Below are 15,016 nucleotides of genomic sequence, written 5' to 3'. Positions count from 1 at the left end.
CACTTTCAAAGATGACTTTCAAAGAAAATTCAAATGGTGGTATTGCTACCCTTGACGTTGTAGGATTTATTGACAGTTATTTCACTTCTTGCTTCTAGCAGCTAAAAAGCAGAATATTTCAGTGAAAGACTCTGAGGACTAAGCTTTTAGTCTGTTGTTTTTATGTTTTATTTAAAGCTCTTTTTCTTGAGTCAGGAGATCTCTTACAGGATTTTTTTCGGCATTACTGCAGTTCTAACCATACTCCAGGTATGGTTTCGGGACGTTGCTACAGCCTCTCTTCAGCCATGGATTCCTGTTACAACATTCTTAACACTTGGTCTGGTGGCTGTTGACCTCTTATGTATTTGAGTTGCCCATATTCTTTTGCCCAAATGACAGTTCATGAAAGGTGCAGTTGGGCAACTGCCAAGATGGCAGATACTCTTCCCCACATATAGAGTAAGTCAGCACTTCATGCAATGTAGAATATATTTTCAGAGTTAGAAAGTAACTATTTCCTTCTTCCTTTACACCATTACAATTAATTACTGTACAGACTGGGAAGGAAAATGTTTTGTTTCTCGGTAAGAGTGTAATTCTAGCATCTCCTCGTGTTTGCTTTAGAGGGAGCATCGGGATTTTCTCCTCTGAAGTTTGTTTTTGGGCTGCTTTTGGGCTTTGTCTCCTTTGTTTTCTGATGACAAGACAACATCATCTGTCTAATTGTGTTCTAGTATTAAGCTCTGAAACAGTTCTGAGTGTTTTATTGGGGATGCTAAGGCTGTGAAAGTGAAGAAGAGGCAATCTGTATTTGAAATCTGATACTTGAAAGGAGACCTAGAGCTTACTCAGTTCTTGCACCTCCTTACAGAGAGCTGAGTCAATAACCCTGGCGGTCTGCTGGGATGTGGAGCTTTGTTTTTCTGACAGCTCAGCTAAAAACCATGGTGGAGCAAGGAGAGTTATAAGCAGCCTGCAGTGTTCAGGAGTCATCTTCAGGAGGAGATGGCTCCTGAAGATTGTAGTGACTCCAGGAAGTTGTAGTGAGAAGAAGAGAGGACTGCAAGTATTGCGAAGCTCCAAAACCAAGGAAAATGTGATACTGAGGTTTCCCAGCTATGAGAACAGAATCCAAGAGCAGGGCTTTTTTGCAGCAATTCTTGCAGATCTTCTGGTGAACACCCATTACGAGTAGTATTTTTGGAGCAGTTGGCCTACAGAGGAGTTATGAATAACCTGGACTATTAATAATCAAAAGTAGCACATTGGATTTTTCATGGAAGAATTCTCTGTTTTCTCCTCCTGGATGCAATACTGCCGAGCTCTGTTTTCTCCAGGTGCTCTGATTCCAACCAACCATCATTCATTTGATATTATTGGAGGAGCTCATAGTACACCTGAAATCAATGGGAAGTTCATCTAATTTATGTCAGTTTTTGTCTAGACCTTTTTGAAAGTCAGCATTGTGGCAGAATGTGCCTTGGAAAGCAGCACAGGGCACTAGTGAGGGGTCTGCTGGTGGGCGGTGAGTGGATGTCTCTTCTTTGTGGCAGCGTGGAATTCTCATTGGCAAAACGTCATTCTCCTGTTTGACAGGACCCCAATACACTAAAATGGTTCAAGAATGTCTTGAAGCAGCGTATTCAGTACAGAGTGGCACAGTGTGCAACCACCACATCTCCTTTATGAGTCCTACGAGGAATAACTCTTACTTCAGTTACAGTCATCTGCCTCGTAAGTGGTCAAAGGGTTTGAGGATGAGAGCTAGTGCTTTGGGTGCTGGACATAATGTGCCATGTTACTTCTCTTGTCTCGTATGTTCAACTTTAATCTGGAATTAAGGAACACTTCCTGTAAACTACTTTGTCCATGGCTAGCTTTCAGTCTTTTTACACATTTTAAGTTTCTGCTTAGTTTTTGAGAGGCTATTAATGTTCATGCCTTTGGCCTTATCTTCAAGATGTAAAATGTTATGAACTTCAGGTAGTTTAAAAGTTTTTGGATAAAACTTGCCCTCTTCAGTAACAGGAGCATTTTAATTAATCAAGAAGAACTAACCTTCAAGTTAATATGGGCTGGAAATTTGATTTCCTAGCGTAGTGTGGGACTGAAATGAATTTCCATTAAGGACTGTTACGGTCTTATCGCTTTCCAGACCAGCTGCCAAGTGCGCTTCTTGCTTGATCTTTCTTCTGTAACAAGATACAAAACAGCATATATGTTCAAATAAGGAAACTAAAAATAGCAGGCTGCACATGCAGCTCTCTTCCTAGATATGAGAGGGAATAAACTGTGAAAATTTATAGTTACATTGGTTATACTGCAGAAAGATACAGAGATACTGTGATAAATGTAGTTGCACTAAAACCTTTTTGGAATAAAACACAATAGCTTGTTGCATTTGGACTGACTTACTGTGCCAGGTTTGTGGTGTTTATAATGTGGGGATCTTGCATCCTGGAGTCAGCATGGAGAAGCTTTCTAAGCTGTCTAACACCTACCTAGTGATTTCAGTGTATAAAAACATAATTGGGTGGTTTTCCTTTTCTGCAGATTTCTATATTCTTTTACAGTAAAAGTAAAGTAGTTTTGCATTCAGGTACATCTCAAAAGCTGAGCAAGCTGCCGCTTGAGAGCTCTTGAGCGTGACGTTTGAATGTAGAGATAAAGGACATGATTCCCAATTCTTTAATGTGCTTTCTCTTGAGACTCTATCTCATCACTGTGGGTGAACAGAAGAGGGAGAAATCCGGTTTAAAATCTGTACCCCCCTATATCTTTCTGGAAAGCAAGTTTTGCAGAACTCCATAGCGGAGCAGCCTTGTAGCTGCCTCTAGTTCTCCCCTCTGCCTTCCCCCTACTGAATAAAAGTAAGAGCAGATGAGCATAAATGCTGAATATCAACAAAACATAATCAATGTATTAGTGTATGCTAGTGCTGGCTACAAGATATTATATCATACACAATTGTCAGTCACTCAGGTGCATGAGACTGTTTAATTGTACTTTTAATTCTTTGTTTCCCCACACTTAATTGCATTAAAGGATATTATATCCTAGCCACTAGCATTAATCTTCTACATAGTTCCTGTAATTGCAATGGAGATAGCTTATAAAATTTATCCACATGTGAAAACGCTTTACATTTTACTGTGATTGAGATAGGAGTGTGGCTGGCTGGGAATTTCTTAACGGAATGTCATGTCAGGAGATGCGGATTGACACCAAAATGTGAGGAAATGAATTGCCGGTTACACAGTTTCTCTAGTTGAGTATGAAAGTTGACTGTGGGAAGATGGTCAGTGATGCCTTTGAGGCTAGATAGCTGCTTCCAGGAGCCCTATGGTGAATGAGCCACAGTGGGAAATAATCTGGCAATTATACTTTTAGATATTCTTGCAGTATTCAGTAGTATTTTCTGTTTTACCAGATAGGTGTTCTGATAGTTGGGGAGGGGATATAGCCACAGTTTACAGCATTTGCCAACTGGTTTTGAGCTGTAAAATTCATGCTGTTTTGTGGTTGTACATCCATGGATCATTGGAAGTGTTCAAGGCCAGGTCTGATGAGGCTTTGAGCAACCCGATGTAGTGGAAGGCATCCTTGACAATGACAGGGTGTTGGACTAGATGATCTTGAAAGCACCCATCAAACCCAAACCGTTCTATGGTTTAGAGGACTGTAGGTGAAAGTGCAAAGCTGGACAAAGATGGCTTGAATAAAAACATAAAGGGTAATACTTTTAAAGTAAATAGCACTCGGCTTGTTTGGTCTCTTGTTTTGTATTGCCTGATCTCCAAGTTGTTATTGCTTGGTAAGGAAGGAAAACACTTTGCCAATATCTACTGTTATACTTTATATATGTATATTCTTAGTGTAGCTATATCTGCTTATTAAAGAAATTTAGCTTTTCTGACCCCACAAACTTCCAAAGGATTTATGTGAAATATATTTCTACTAATAATAAAAATGTCAGAGAAATGAAGAAATGCTGCATTGTTCATGGTCATGCATGAACTGCACAATTTAGTACCTTTTTAATGTTGATTTCTGGTAAATGCAGAGTAAATGCTCTTGATATTTACTGGTTTACTCTTACTAGGTGGCAGAAATCGTCTTGTCATTAAACTGGGAGGAGGTAGTGGTCCAGCATTTCTACTGCATTTAAAAATCTCAAACTCATGTCTTTTCTTACATGGCTATGTACAGTTTTTAAGAAATACATTTATGTGCTACTATAAAAATGGAGTTTTACCAGGACACCTAAGGAAGCAATAGATAAATACCCTGAACAGGTATTGTTTATTCTGACTCGAGTGAGTTGCTGAGGTGTTAAGAGTAGGAGCTATAGTAGCAAAACTTTATCCTTGGTGTTTTCTTTTTTCACCCAGAGCAGAACTGGAACACATTCTCTGGAAGTCTGATCATTCAAAGCATCTTCTTTTTCTTTCTTCTTCTAGTAATTGAGTAAAAACACTGGTATCTGCAGTAGTTAGTTGGTTAAACAGTTAAAATTGTGTTCCTAAGGTCTCTAAATGTGCATCCTGATCAACACAAAGTATTACAAGATGAATTTATACTTGTCTTAAAAATGCTTTCCATGAAGGATGTCATGTGTACCCAGCCTAGTGCTGTAGTACTGCACAGTGTGAAATCAGGAAAGTTAACTTTTTGTATGAGAAGTTTATATGATAAGGTTTGTAAACAGTATAAAAGAAAAGCCTGTTGTGGTGATACTGATACTGTGGTTGGTTTGTTGCTGCCACAGAGCAGTAATATGGGCAAACTGAAAGGATGGCCAAGAACCATATTTACCTTATATGAATAAAGTTATATCAGAAAAACACTTCTTAGGAATAAAAGCAATTTTGAAGAAATGAGGCACGATCATATCATTTAAATATTGCACAAACAGTTTACTGCTCAAGTGGAAAGTACAGCTATTCAATCTCAAAAAGATATTTTCCCAGTACTTAACATGCTTTCTTACAGCAGCATGTGTGCACATATGCAGCATACAGGGCCTTTTGGTGCAGAGCAAAAACCAACATAGGTCCCACAGCTCTTTTTCTAGACTTAATTAGCCTTAACTAACTTCCTAACCTAAATGTCTTCAGGCATTTCTCATTCACTTTCAGAATATAGCTTCTTTCTTTTCTCCTCACTCTTTCTTTGCCAGTGAACAAGCATATGCTATTTTAATCAGTAGTTTTAATAGTAAAGCACAGGTCTTTGGACATTGCTGGGCTGCTTCTAATAGTAGGAGATCTGTGACAGAGAGGACCAGTTTCACGTGCGGAGTCCATGTGCCTGGCATTTTGATGTGCGTTTGTGTCTTGGAGAAAAAAAGAAAAGGGTCAATAAATCAATAAAAGGTTAAAAGTAATCTTTTCTCCCTGCTGGTTTGAATCCTTTCTAGCAATGGAGATTCATGAAATGCAGCAGTAATTGTTTCCTTTCCTAGAGAATTCATTAACCGAGGCATTAGCCTTTTTATTGTCATGAGTGATGACTAATTCTTTGCATCCTGTTATGCTTTCTCAGGTGCATTAAAATATTAAATACATATTATTAATTTTGAGTTTCCTCATTCAAGTAATGAAAATCCCGTGTTTTGAATTATTTTCTGTAGAGACAGTTCAGTTTCACTGCTGTTGCCCCTCAAAATCCCAAATCTTTTGTTTCTTTCATTTACACAGTTACTGTCTCTTACGCCCAACTTTCCAAAAGGGAAGGAGGTTTTCAGCTCTTCAGCCTGTTCAGAAAAAAATGAGTGGAGGTTGATCTTCATAGACTCATGGAATGGTTTGTGTTGGAAGGGAGCTTAAAGCTCCTCCAGTTCCAACCCCTGCCACAGGCAGGGACACCTTCCACTAGAGCAGCTTGCTCCAAGCCCCTGTGTCCAACCTGGCCTTGAACACTGCCAGGGATGGGGCAGCCACAGCTTCTCTGGGCACCCTGTGCCAGCGCCTCAGCGCCATCAAAGGGAAGAGCTTCTTCCCATCACTTGTCCTGTCTCTCCATGTCCTTGTAAAAAGCCCTTCTCCAGCTTTGTCAGCCCCTGCAAGTACTGGAAGGCTACTTTAAGGTCTCCATGGATCCTTCTCTTCTCCAGGCTGAACAAGTATAACTCTTTCAGCCTGTCTTCATAGGAGAGGTGCTCCAGCTCTCTGAGCATCTTCAAGGCCTCTGGACTCTTTCTAAGAATTCCACATCCTCCTTATGTTGGTAATCCCAGAGCTGGATGCAGTACTTGTGTTTGGGATTGCCCTGATCCAGGTTTAGGACCCTGCACTTGACCTTGTTAAACTTCATGAGGTTCACACAGGCCCACCTTCTGAGCATGTCAAGGTCCCTCTGGATCCCATCCTTTCCCTCCAGCATGTCAACTGTACCGCAGAGCTTGGTGCTGAGGGTGCGCTCAGTCCCACTGTCCGTGTTGCTGGCAAGGATGTTAAACAGCGCTGGTCCCTATACCGATCTCTAAGGAACATCATCTTGTTTCAAAGTTGTTTTCTCTCATTTCAGACTTCAGAAAATAGGGAAGTGATTACAAATACTGTTTGCTGAGTAGCATAGCTTGTGGGACTACTCAGTGAGTGACTGTTTCCTGACGCTGAGGATGTCTTTTTAATTTCACTTAAACTGTAGGTGTCTCGTGTAGCCAGTAATAATTTTCTAGTCCTAGTCTGAGCTTCTGAATGAAGTTTTATGCATGACCTAGAAATCCGAGTTAGCAGAGTTGCTTCCCATCACTCTGTAGTCATACACATCTGTAGTGACACATTTTCAGCAGTGAGTAATTTGTTGGCTTGTGGACAGATGCATAATTGAGAGAGAATGCTGCTGAGGAAAGAAAAGCATGGGGAAAAAAAACCTTATGGTGAAGACAAGCATCTTGTAAAATACAATGACAGAATTGCTATCTCAGCCTCTTCTGCTTTTGTTTTTACCACATCCCCTGTCAAAACCACCATTTTATAATCTTGTGCCATAACGATAAGGGATTATGATTATGGAATTAATTACACTATATTTTGGAAAACATTTGATAAATTCTATTAAGAACACAGAATAGGACAAAAAAGTTATTCACAGGATTAAAAAATTGTGGGCAATAGGTCAACCCCCCATAAGCTTTGTTTTTAATGGCGTGCTGGCAAAAGGCATTCTTGGCCTTATTTTGAAGATTTTTATTAACAGGAACAAACCCTTCACTGATAAATATAGTAAAAACTGCTGATGTGATCAAAAAAAGAGATGGAAGTGCTGCAGAGCAATCAAGTTTGCGTTGATAAGCTGTACCTATCAACTTGTGTTCAAATTTGAGGTCATAAATACAGAGTGAGAGAGTGTTTGCTGTACTTACAGGGTACTTTAGGCTTACCCCATCCTAAAAAGAAGTGGCTTTGCACTGGTGGTGAATAAACTGAACCAAGTGCAAAGTCTTTTCATCATAGATGTGGTCCCAGAATGTATCCAAGGACTGTGAAGGAGAGTAGTAAAGGTTCTCCTGTATTGGATATCAGTGTAACTGCTCCTCCAAGGCTTTGTTGTGTTCTAGACTCACAGAGCAGTACTTTAGTGACTTGCTGTTGAATTTAATACTGCAAAGGTTTGATGCAATTTAGAATGAGAAACATGACTTTCTAGGAGAGGATAAATGAGCTTGGTCTCTTCCGCAAATAGAATCATAGTATAGTTAGGGTTGGAAAGGACCTTAAGATCATCCAGTTCCAACCCCCCTGCCATGGGCAGGGACACCTCACACTTAATCATGCAACCCAAGGTTCTGTCCGGCCTGGACTTGAACACTGCCAGGGATGGAGCATTCACAACTTCCCTGGGCAACCCATTCCAGTGCCTCACCACCCTTACAGTAAAGAATCAATCAAGGTACAACTTTGTGGTACCTTGAGGGTATGAAAATAAATCTGTGACTGGAAGTTTAAGCTAAACCTATAGTTAAGCAAAACCAGTTAGTAGCAAAGGTTTCTGGAAGAGCTCACCATGTAGCATGGTGGCGTTTATGGCACTGGCAGCTCTTTAGTTATGATCATTTTCAAGGTGTCTCCTATCATCTCTATTGGTGAGACTGTCAGTTTGATGATTCCAGTATCTTTTAGACATGCTATTACTCATTCCAGTTTATTTTGTGTTAGGATGTTTTTTGTGCATTCCTGTGAGCTGTGGACCTCACTTTCTGCATGGCTGGACCAGTCCATTTTGTACCATACCTCTGCATTTCCCAAGAATGTAAGGTGTTGCCCACATATCACAAGGGACTGCAGGTCTATTTGTCCTGTGTCCTGTCTCCAAGAGTAGCTGCTAGTGGATGTTTGAGGCAAGCATTGTGTTTGTTACTGCTCTCGCTGTTCATGAAGCATGTAATTTCGTGGCAACTGTTGGGTGCTGAGCTAAACGGACATGTGGTCCGCATAACGTAATGCAGCAGTTTCTACGTATGAGAACAAAGCAAGCATGCACTGATGGTTTTCTTGCCTTTAGATTTACCAGTATGGATTTCTAAGCAGGGTTTGCATTGTGGACATTATTATCAGTTACCACTGATGTGTTTTCTATAAACTTGTCTAATTCCTTGTAAGACCTTACTAATTCCAAGTTTTGGCATCCACAATACCTGTGACACCAGATGTTACAATTTAATTAGATCCTTGGTGACAGAGCTTCCTGTTGTTTTTAATATGCTGGCTTACTATTTCACTGTCTGCTCCCTAGACGTTGAGTTGAGACGTGGTGCATATTTCATATGCATTTGTTGTGTTCTCCACAGTCGTGTCTTCTTCAGGCTGGGGAGTACCAGTACATTAATTCTTCTTTTGCAGCAAGCTATTCCAGGCCTTGAACCAGGTAATGCCATTAGAATGGTTGGGGTTTTAGTCCTGTTCTAAATAGTATCTAACCTTCTTTTTGGCATCTAATTTGGTAATCACTTCACTTTTGTGATTAATTTATTGATCTTGAAGCTCCCTGTACGGTTTCTCTTAGACTGTACTGACATCTAATGGTAAGGCAAAGTGGCTTAACCACATTTAATGGTAAGATAAATTGTCTGACAGGCAAATATAATTATGTATTTTCTTCTCAATTCAGTATTAATTTTTGTTAGACAAGATGGAATAACTTCAATTTTTGCACAGAAAGTTTGATCTAGTACTTTTCTGGCAATTAATCTCTTTTTGTTCTGCTCTTTGGGTCACAATTATTTCTAAATGTAGTTTAAATCTTTGCAAGAGTAGTTTTGAGTGCAGTGAAAGTGATGTGATGGTTTTACTCTGCAGGAGATTTTAGTATAAGTCACAGTATATCCAGAAAAGGATAGCAGCAGGAGGTAAAATGTAAAAACTGATGCTGTCCTATGGAACTTCAGAATAGGATGATCCAGTGTACTACTGCTGTTAACACTAGAAATGTTCAACTACAGATTGTGCACCTCTTTCAAGTAGAGTGTTCCTCTCACATCATCAACTTTACTTTTCAAATTCTCAGAGTTAGAGCCATCTCTTTATAAGGCCTGTAGGGACAGGCCAAGGGGAATGGCTTTAACCTGCCAGAGGGGAGACTGAGATGAGCTCTTAGGCAAAAGCTCTTCCCTGTGAGGGTGCTGAGGCACTGGCACAGGGTGCCCAGAGAAGCTGTGGCTGCCCCATCCCTGGCAGTGTTCAAGGCCAGGTTGGACACAGGTGCTTGGAGCAAGCTGCTCTAGTGGAAGGTGTCCCTGCCCATGGCAGGGGTTGGAACTGGGTAAGCTTTAAAGCATCTTCCAAACCAAACCATTCTGTGATTCCATGAACTCCTGCCACAGCCTTAGCCATGTAACAGCATCTTTGCTTTTGTTGGAGCATTAAGCTAATTTCTCTGGACTTGGCATTTTTACATGTCATTTTACTCTGTGCTGTTTATCAAATTGATACTGTTTTCTCTTTTGCCAAATACAAGGTACTTTGTTTTGTACTACCGAAATATTTTGAAATTCAGATAAATGTCCATTTCTCAGTAATATCTCAGCAGTAGCAAGAGTCTAAGTTGTCTTCAGTGTATGTTGTAGCCTGTCCTTTTCCTGAAAAAGGGGAAAACCTGAAACTTGAAACATAACTTTAAAGGGACATAAGTAATTATTGTAGAGTGAATAATTCTTATCTGTGGGGTGTGCATTGAGTTAGGTTTGCAGAAAAGCTTACTATTTCATGCTTTGGGAAGAGTGAAATCCATAAAAATGGATGTAAGAATTCCAGAATATGTGGGTTAAATTCATACTCTGGTGTTCTGCTTTTAGGAGCACAAGCTGGGGAACCAGTTGTGGCACAGAATATCTCAGATGCTAGAAATATCTGCCATTCAGCCATGAAGCTGGTGTGCATCCTGCGAGTCCTTCTGGTCATATTCAAACATCAGTGGGTGAGGAGAGGAGAAACAACAACAGAGAAAACCCTCAAAACTGTTTTGTTTCTCACCTGCTCAGGTGAGCAATGTGAGGTCACATTGGGCATGCATTGGTGGTCATACAGTTGCAACACTAGTCACTGCAGAAGGCAGCCTTCTGCTTGGTGAGCAGCACTGTCCAGCTCACTGATGAGTGTGGCTGTTTTATCATGAAATCTTAGGTGTGGTTGACTTAGATATACCAAAGAAATATTTCATGGTGAGAGTGGTGAGAAACTGGAACAGTTGCCTAGAGAACCTGTGGATACTCCATCATTTGAAGTGTTCAAGGTCAGGTTGGATGGCACTTTGAGCTACCTGGTCTTGTGGAAGGTGTCCGTGGCCATGGCAGGGGGTTTGACCTACATGATCTATTTACTATCCGAAGCAAAATGTTTACTTCAAAATGTATGATAGTTTAGGGTAATTAACATATCTATAAGAGAAACACCCATTTTAATTCTATTACTGCTTTCAGGGCTGTGCAGAATAGACTTACAGGCTATTCAAGGCTTGTGAGTTGTCATTGAAAATAGAGATCTTCTTCATTTGGGTGGGAGAGAAGAAGCAGCAAAGCATTAGTCTGGGTTGTCTTGGAAATTTATTCAGTTTTTGAAGTAGTCAAAACCTGATGGCCATGGAATATAGAATATACAAACTTACCATAGCCTTATAGTGTACTTTTTGAAAGTTAACAGTAGAAAGAAAAATATTTCAGCAACTCAGTATAGTTTCCTGCCAAGGACCATATATCAGAAAAATTAAATTAAATGAATGTTGAGATTCCCAAGGGTGACATGGAACTTAATAACCCTATTCTTGATACGTTAATGATCTATCAGTCTATTCTGTGACTTTCATTTCTGGTTTTGATTTCTTACACCTCATCATCTGATTTGGGATAGCATACAAATTGTTTCATGCAACAGAAGCTGACTGTGGTAGACATCAGCCATTTGCTGTTCCTAGCTGTATAGGTAAAAATCTGTGCTCAGAAGAGTTTATACTCAAACCTCTTTGCAAGTGGGCTAACTAATCTGAGGTGATGCATGAGAGGCTTTACTATTTTTGGGATAAGTTTTCCTCACCTGGTCAGATCATGGAAGCATGCTTCGGTTGACACAAAATTCTCACATTAAACTGATGCAAAGGAAATGGTCCTGCACTGCACACTGCAACCTTTTGGGTTTGAGGGGAGTTCTTCCCTGATGGTAAGGGCTTTGTCTCAACCTACCAGTATGTGTATGATTAGCCTACTGTTTGACTTCAATAAAAATTAATTTCTTCATTTTCTTCCTTGTCATCCTCTTTATCTGATAATGAGTTTTGAATGGACCTTCCTTCAGATCTTCTCTCTTGCAGCTTCCTCCATTATCCGTGTTACCTGCTGTCTGAAAACTGGAATCCAGATTGACTTATTTAACATTCCTGTTTTAGCCAGTACGATTTGCTTGCTGTCCTGTAAAATGCTGGAGATTCCCTTTTTATGAAGTCTTGAAAAGAGTAAAGCTCTTCCTTTCTCGAGAAAGAGCTAAATGTTCCAGACTGCAATACCCAGAGGCATATTATCTTTAAAAGGATTTTCAAACGCTGGAATCATTTGCTTAACTGAAAGAAAAACCTCTTATATTGTTTTCAACGGTGTATATTTTAATCTAAAATTTGTACTGCTCAAAAGGGTTCTGTACGTTGATGGTTTCTCAGGTGGCTTTGTAGCTAATACTTGACATATAGAATAAGCAGTGCGTATTCTTATATCACTTGGATTCTCACTTTGTCTTAAAATATCAAATTGCAGAAGTCTGATCTTAAATACTATTTGGTATTTTTGTTCTGATTTTAATTCGTTAGGCAGTGTGCGTGTATTTTTAGTGAATTTCTCAAATACAATTATTCATGTTGTGGTTTAGTAATTGTAGTAACTAATGCTCCTGTAATTATAAGGCTTTTGTTTTGCTGGGAAGTGCTTCCCGTATCATCATCTTCTCTTTGTGTCGGAACACGAAGTATAATAAAACTGCATGAGGGTTAAATTTAGAACTGTGTTAACATGTTAATTCAATTTTTTTCTCAGAAATGCTTTTTTAAACTTGCAGCGAATTCCTGTGAATAAAAAATACTATCAAATTATGTTGAAAAGAAAAAGCCCTCGATTTATATTATATGCTTTGAAGCTACTGTAGACAGATAGAAAACATCTGGTGACACTTTCAGTGGTAGGTCAGTAGTTACAGATGGTCTGGTTTTTACAACTGTCATCCAGCCTTGTATGGAGAATGCCTACAGTGGAAAAATCTGATGCTGAATGAATAAACAAAGAGCACAAGGAGGCCAGCAGGCATATATGTTTCTAGGAGATGGGAAATGAAATGAGCTATAAAAATTTAAACCAACACTAGTATTTAAAATGTTCATTATGTTCTGGTTTCTGTTTCTTGTTCTCCAGATCTTTTAATATGACTATTGAAGGAAGAAGATTACAAAACAGGAATGATAAGCAAATAAATTAAAGACTAGTTTAGGATTGATCTTCTGCACAGGTTAGGGGTGTTGACTAAGCAAAGGCAGGCAGCTGTATAGCAGGCTTTGAAGGTTTGAAAATACATACTAGATTTGATGCAGTGTTTGTGCAGTCTTATAACAGAGCCACAATCAATACTGAATGTTGTATTTCATAAGAATAATTGATATTAGGAAATGTAACAGAAAATTTCTGACAGGGCAACATTCAGTTTGCTTCTTAAAGAGAAAAAACTGGTCTTCTCTTTTCTTCATCAACTTCTGGCACTCATGGTGGGATGTTACATTCAGCTGGGATCAGACAGTGTACAGAACAGCAGAAGAATCTTGAAATTGAGGGTAAAGAGGTATGGAGGGAAAGTGAAGAGGAGGATGGGACTGAATAAAGTGTTAAAAGCATGATGAATGTTGCACGTTAGCTCAATTTTTAAATGAAAATAAACACAAGGAACTTTGTTAAAAGTCCAAATGCACCCAGCAGGATTGTGCTGGTAAGGACACCCATTTTAATGCAAATGTGCTCTTCTTGATATTCAAAGTATTTATCATTGCATTAGGAGTGCATGAATCTTCATAATATGTTGATGGAATTTGCCTCTAGTTTTGGTTTTAGAAAAGTTTAGCCTCTAGACAGAAACAAGCAGAATTCTAGGTTCAGTCACTTGTAATGCTGTTTAATGCTATCCACTGATGTTGAAAGCTGTTGGGCGGGAATAAAAGGAAACAGGGAAGTGGATTATTTGGCTTGTTGTCACGTGCACTGTACAGAGTTCTTGGAGCTTGTTTCTCTAAGCCTACTGGGGTATTTAAGTGCAGATAACAGTGTTGTTCTGACTATGCTTTATAGAGGCCCTGTATACTTAGTTATGCCCCGTCCACTTGCTCGTGTGTATTTTATAATCTACTGCTGTGCTTAGAATCTGCATCTCAGTGGTTTGGCTTAAAATGCAGACTGCTTGTTGCAATGCCCTTACGCTGTCTTGCTCAGCTACATGGGATCTGAAAAGTGCTTAGCTGTATTTTCTGCCAAAGAGCTTGCCTAGTCATGCATAAACCTACTTTAAATGCCATTTGGTTGATATAGATGTTGGCGTTGTGTTGTCACTGTGATGCATTTCCTCGGGTCTGTGCTCTCTGAGTTATTTCCTTCAACTTCCAAGTACCAGACTCTGCTTTACTTTATTATTGGCAGCTTAGAAGTTAAGAATGAGTATTTTTCTCTGACTGTGAGTGTTCTGATGGAAAAGTTCCAGTTTCATTCCAGGTGGCCACATTTCTGTTGCTTTATGGGAATCGTGTACCTGTGCCTGCCCAAGATACATTCTTCAGCTGATGGTGTGTTGAGTGAAAGGGCCAATATCTGAAAGCCAAGAGGCAGAAAGGTCTTGGAGCGTTTCTTACACTGGCGTGTCTGAGCTGTGCTGTGCACTTTGCATCTTTATCTGTTTAGAAGGCAGTTTGCTTTGAAATATGGGTTCCCTAGTGTGATTTAAAAACCTTTATGTCTTTTCTTCACAGTTTCAATTACATGTAGAACCTCTTTCTAGAAAGAGGTAGGGGGGAAAAAGTATTTTAAGAAGTTTATCTTCCTGTTCACAGGTGCAAATAAGTTTATAAAAGACAGTAAGCATTTCTGACTTGTGGCTGGCTGGAGAAGACCATCACCAAGCTGTGTGGAGACGTTCTTTGAGCTTCTACTCTTATGTCTCTAATGGACAAACACAAAGTGAAGCGACAACGTCTGGATCGCATATTTGAAGGTTAGACATTTCAATTTCTGTTAACTGCATTAATTTTGTGGATTATTGATATTTCTGAAGACTTGGAACTCTTGGTCGTTCAGTGTATTTTTAATTGAGTTGCAGTTCCTGTTGAGATTATATTAACTGTGCAGAAATGCTAGTTTTGGGTGAAAACAGATCTAGACAAATAAAAGCATCTAGTGTGTGAACTCTGTGCTATTCTACAATGTTCTACCCAAATATTGTGAAATATTGTGGGTTTACATAAAATAACAATCACAAAAGGATAAAATGAGCATGTAATGCTCTCTAGAGAATTTTGCTACGGG

At 39.5% G+C, this 15,016-nt stretch overlaps 1 protein-coding gene and 1 long non-coding RNA gene across 3 annotated transcripts in view; one reads left to right on the top strand and one right to left on the bottom strand.

The window, feature by feature from the left end:
• The window catches only part of LOC134161009 (uncharacterized), a 379,533-nt gene that overhangs the window by 167,765 nt on the left and 196,752 nt on the right, over positions 1–15,016 (bottom strand). The window lies entirely within an intron of this gene.
• CTBP1 (C-terminal binding protein 1) overlaps positions 1–15,016 on the top strand; it is a 249,659-nt gene that overhangs the window by 44,358 nt on the left and 190,285 nt on the right. Inside the window, exon 2 of one of the 2 annotated variants that reach the window (XM_062613506.1) lies at positions 14,545–14,705. In XM_062613506.1, coding sequence (XP_062469490.1) covers positions 14,648–14,705 — 58 coding nt within the window. In that variant the 5' untranslated portion in view covers positions 14,545–14,647. Of the gene's footprint in view, positions 1–14,544; positions 14,706–15,016 lie in introns of those variants that run through there. The other variant, XM_062613509.1, reaches the window with a different exon arrangement.

The sequence above is a fragment of the Pezoporus occidentalis genome, unplaced genomic scaffold, assembly GCF_034315485.1.
Source record: "Pezoporus occidentalis ecotype Australia unplaced genomic scaffold, CSIRO_AGI_Poc_V1 ctg168, whole genome shotgun sequence".
Taxonomy (NCBI): domain Eukaryota; kingdom Metazoa; phylum Chordata; class Aves; order Psittaciformes; family Psittacidae; genus Pezoporus; species Pezoporus occidentalis.
This window is presented reverse-complemented; position numbering and strand designations above follow the sequence as displayed.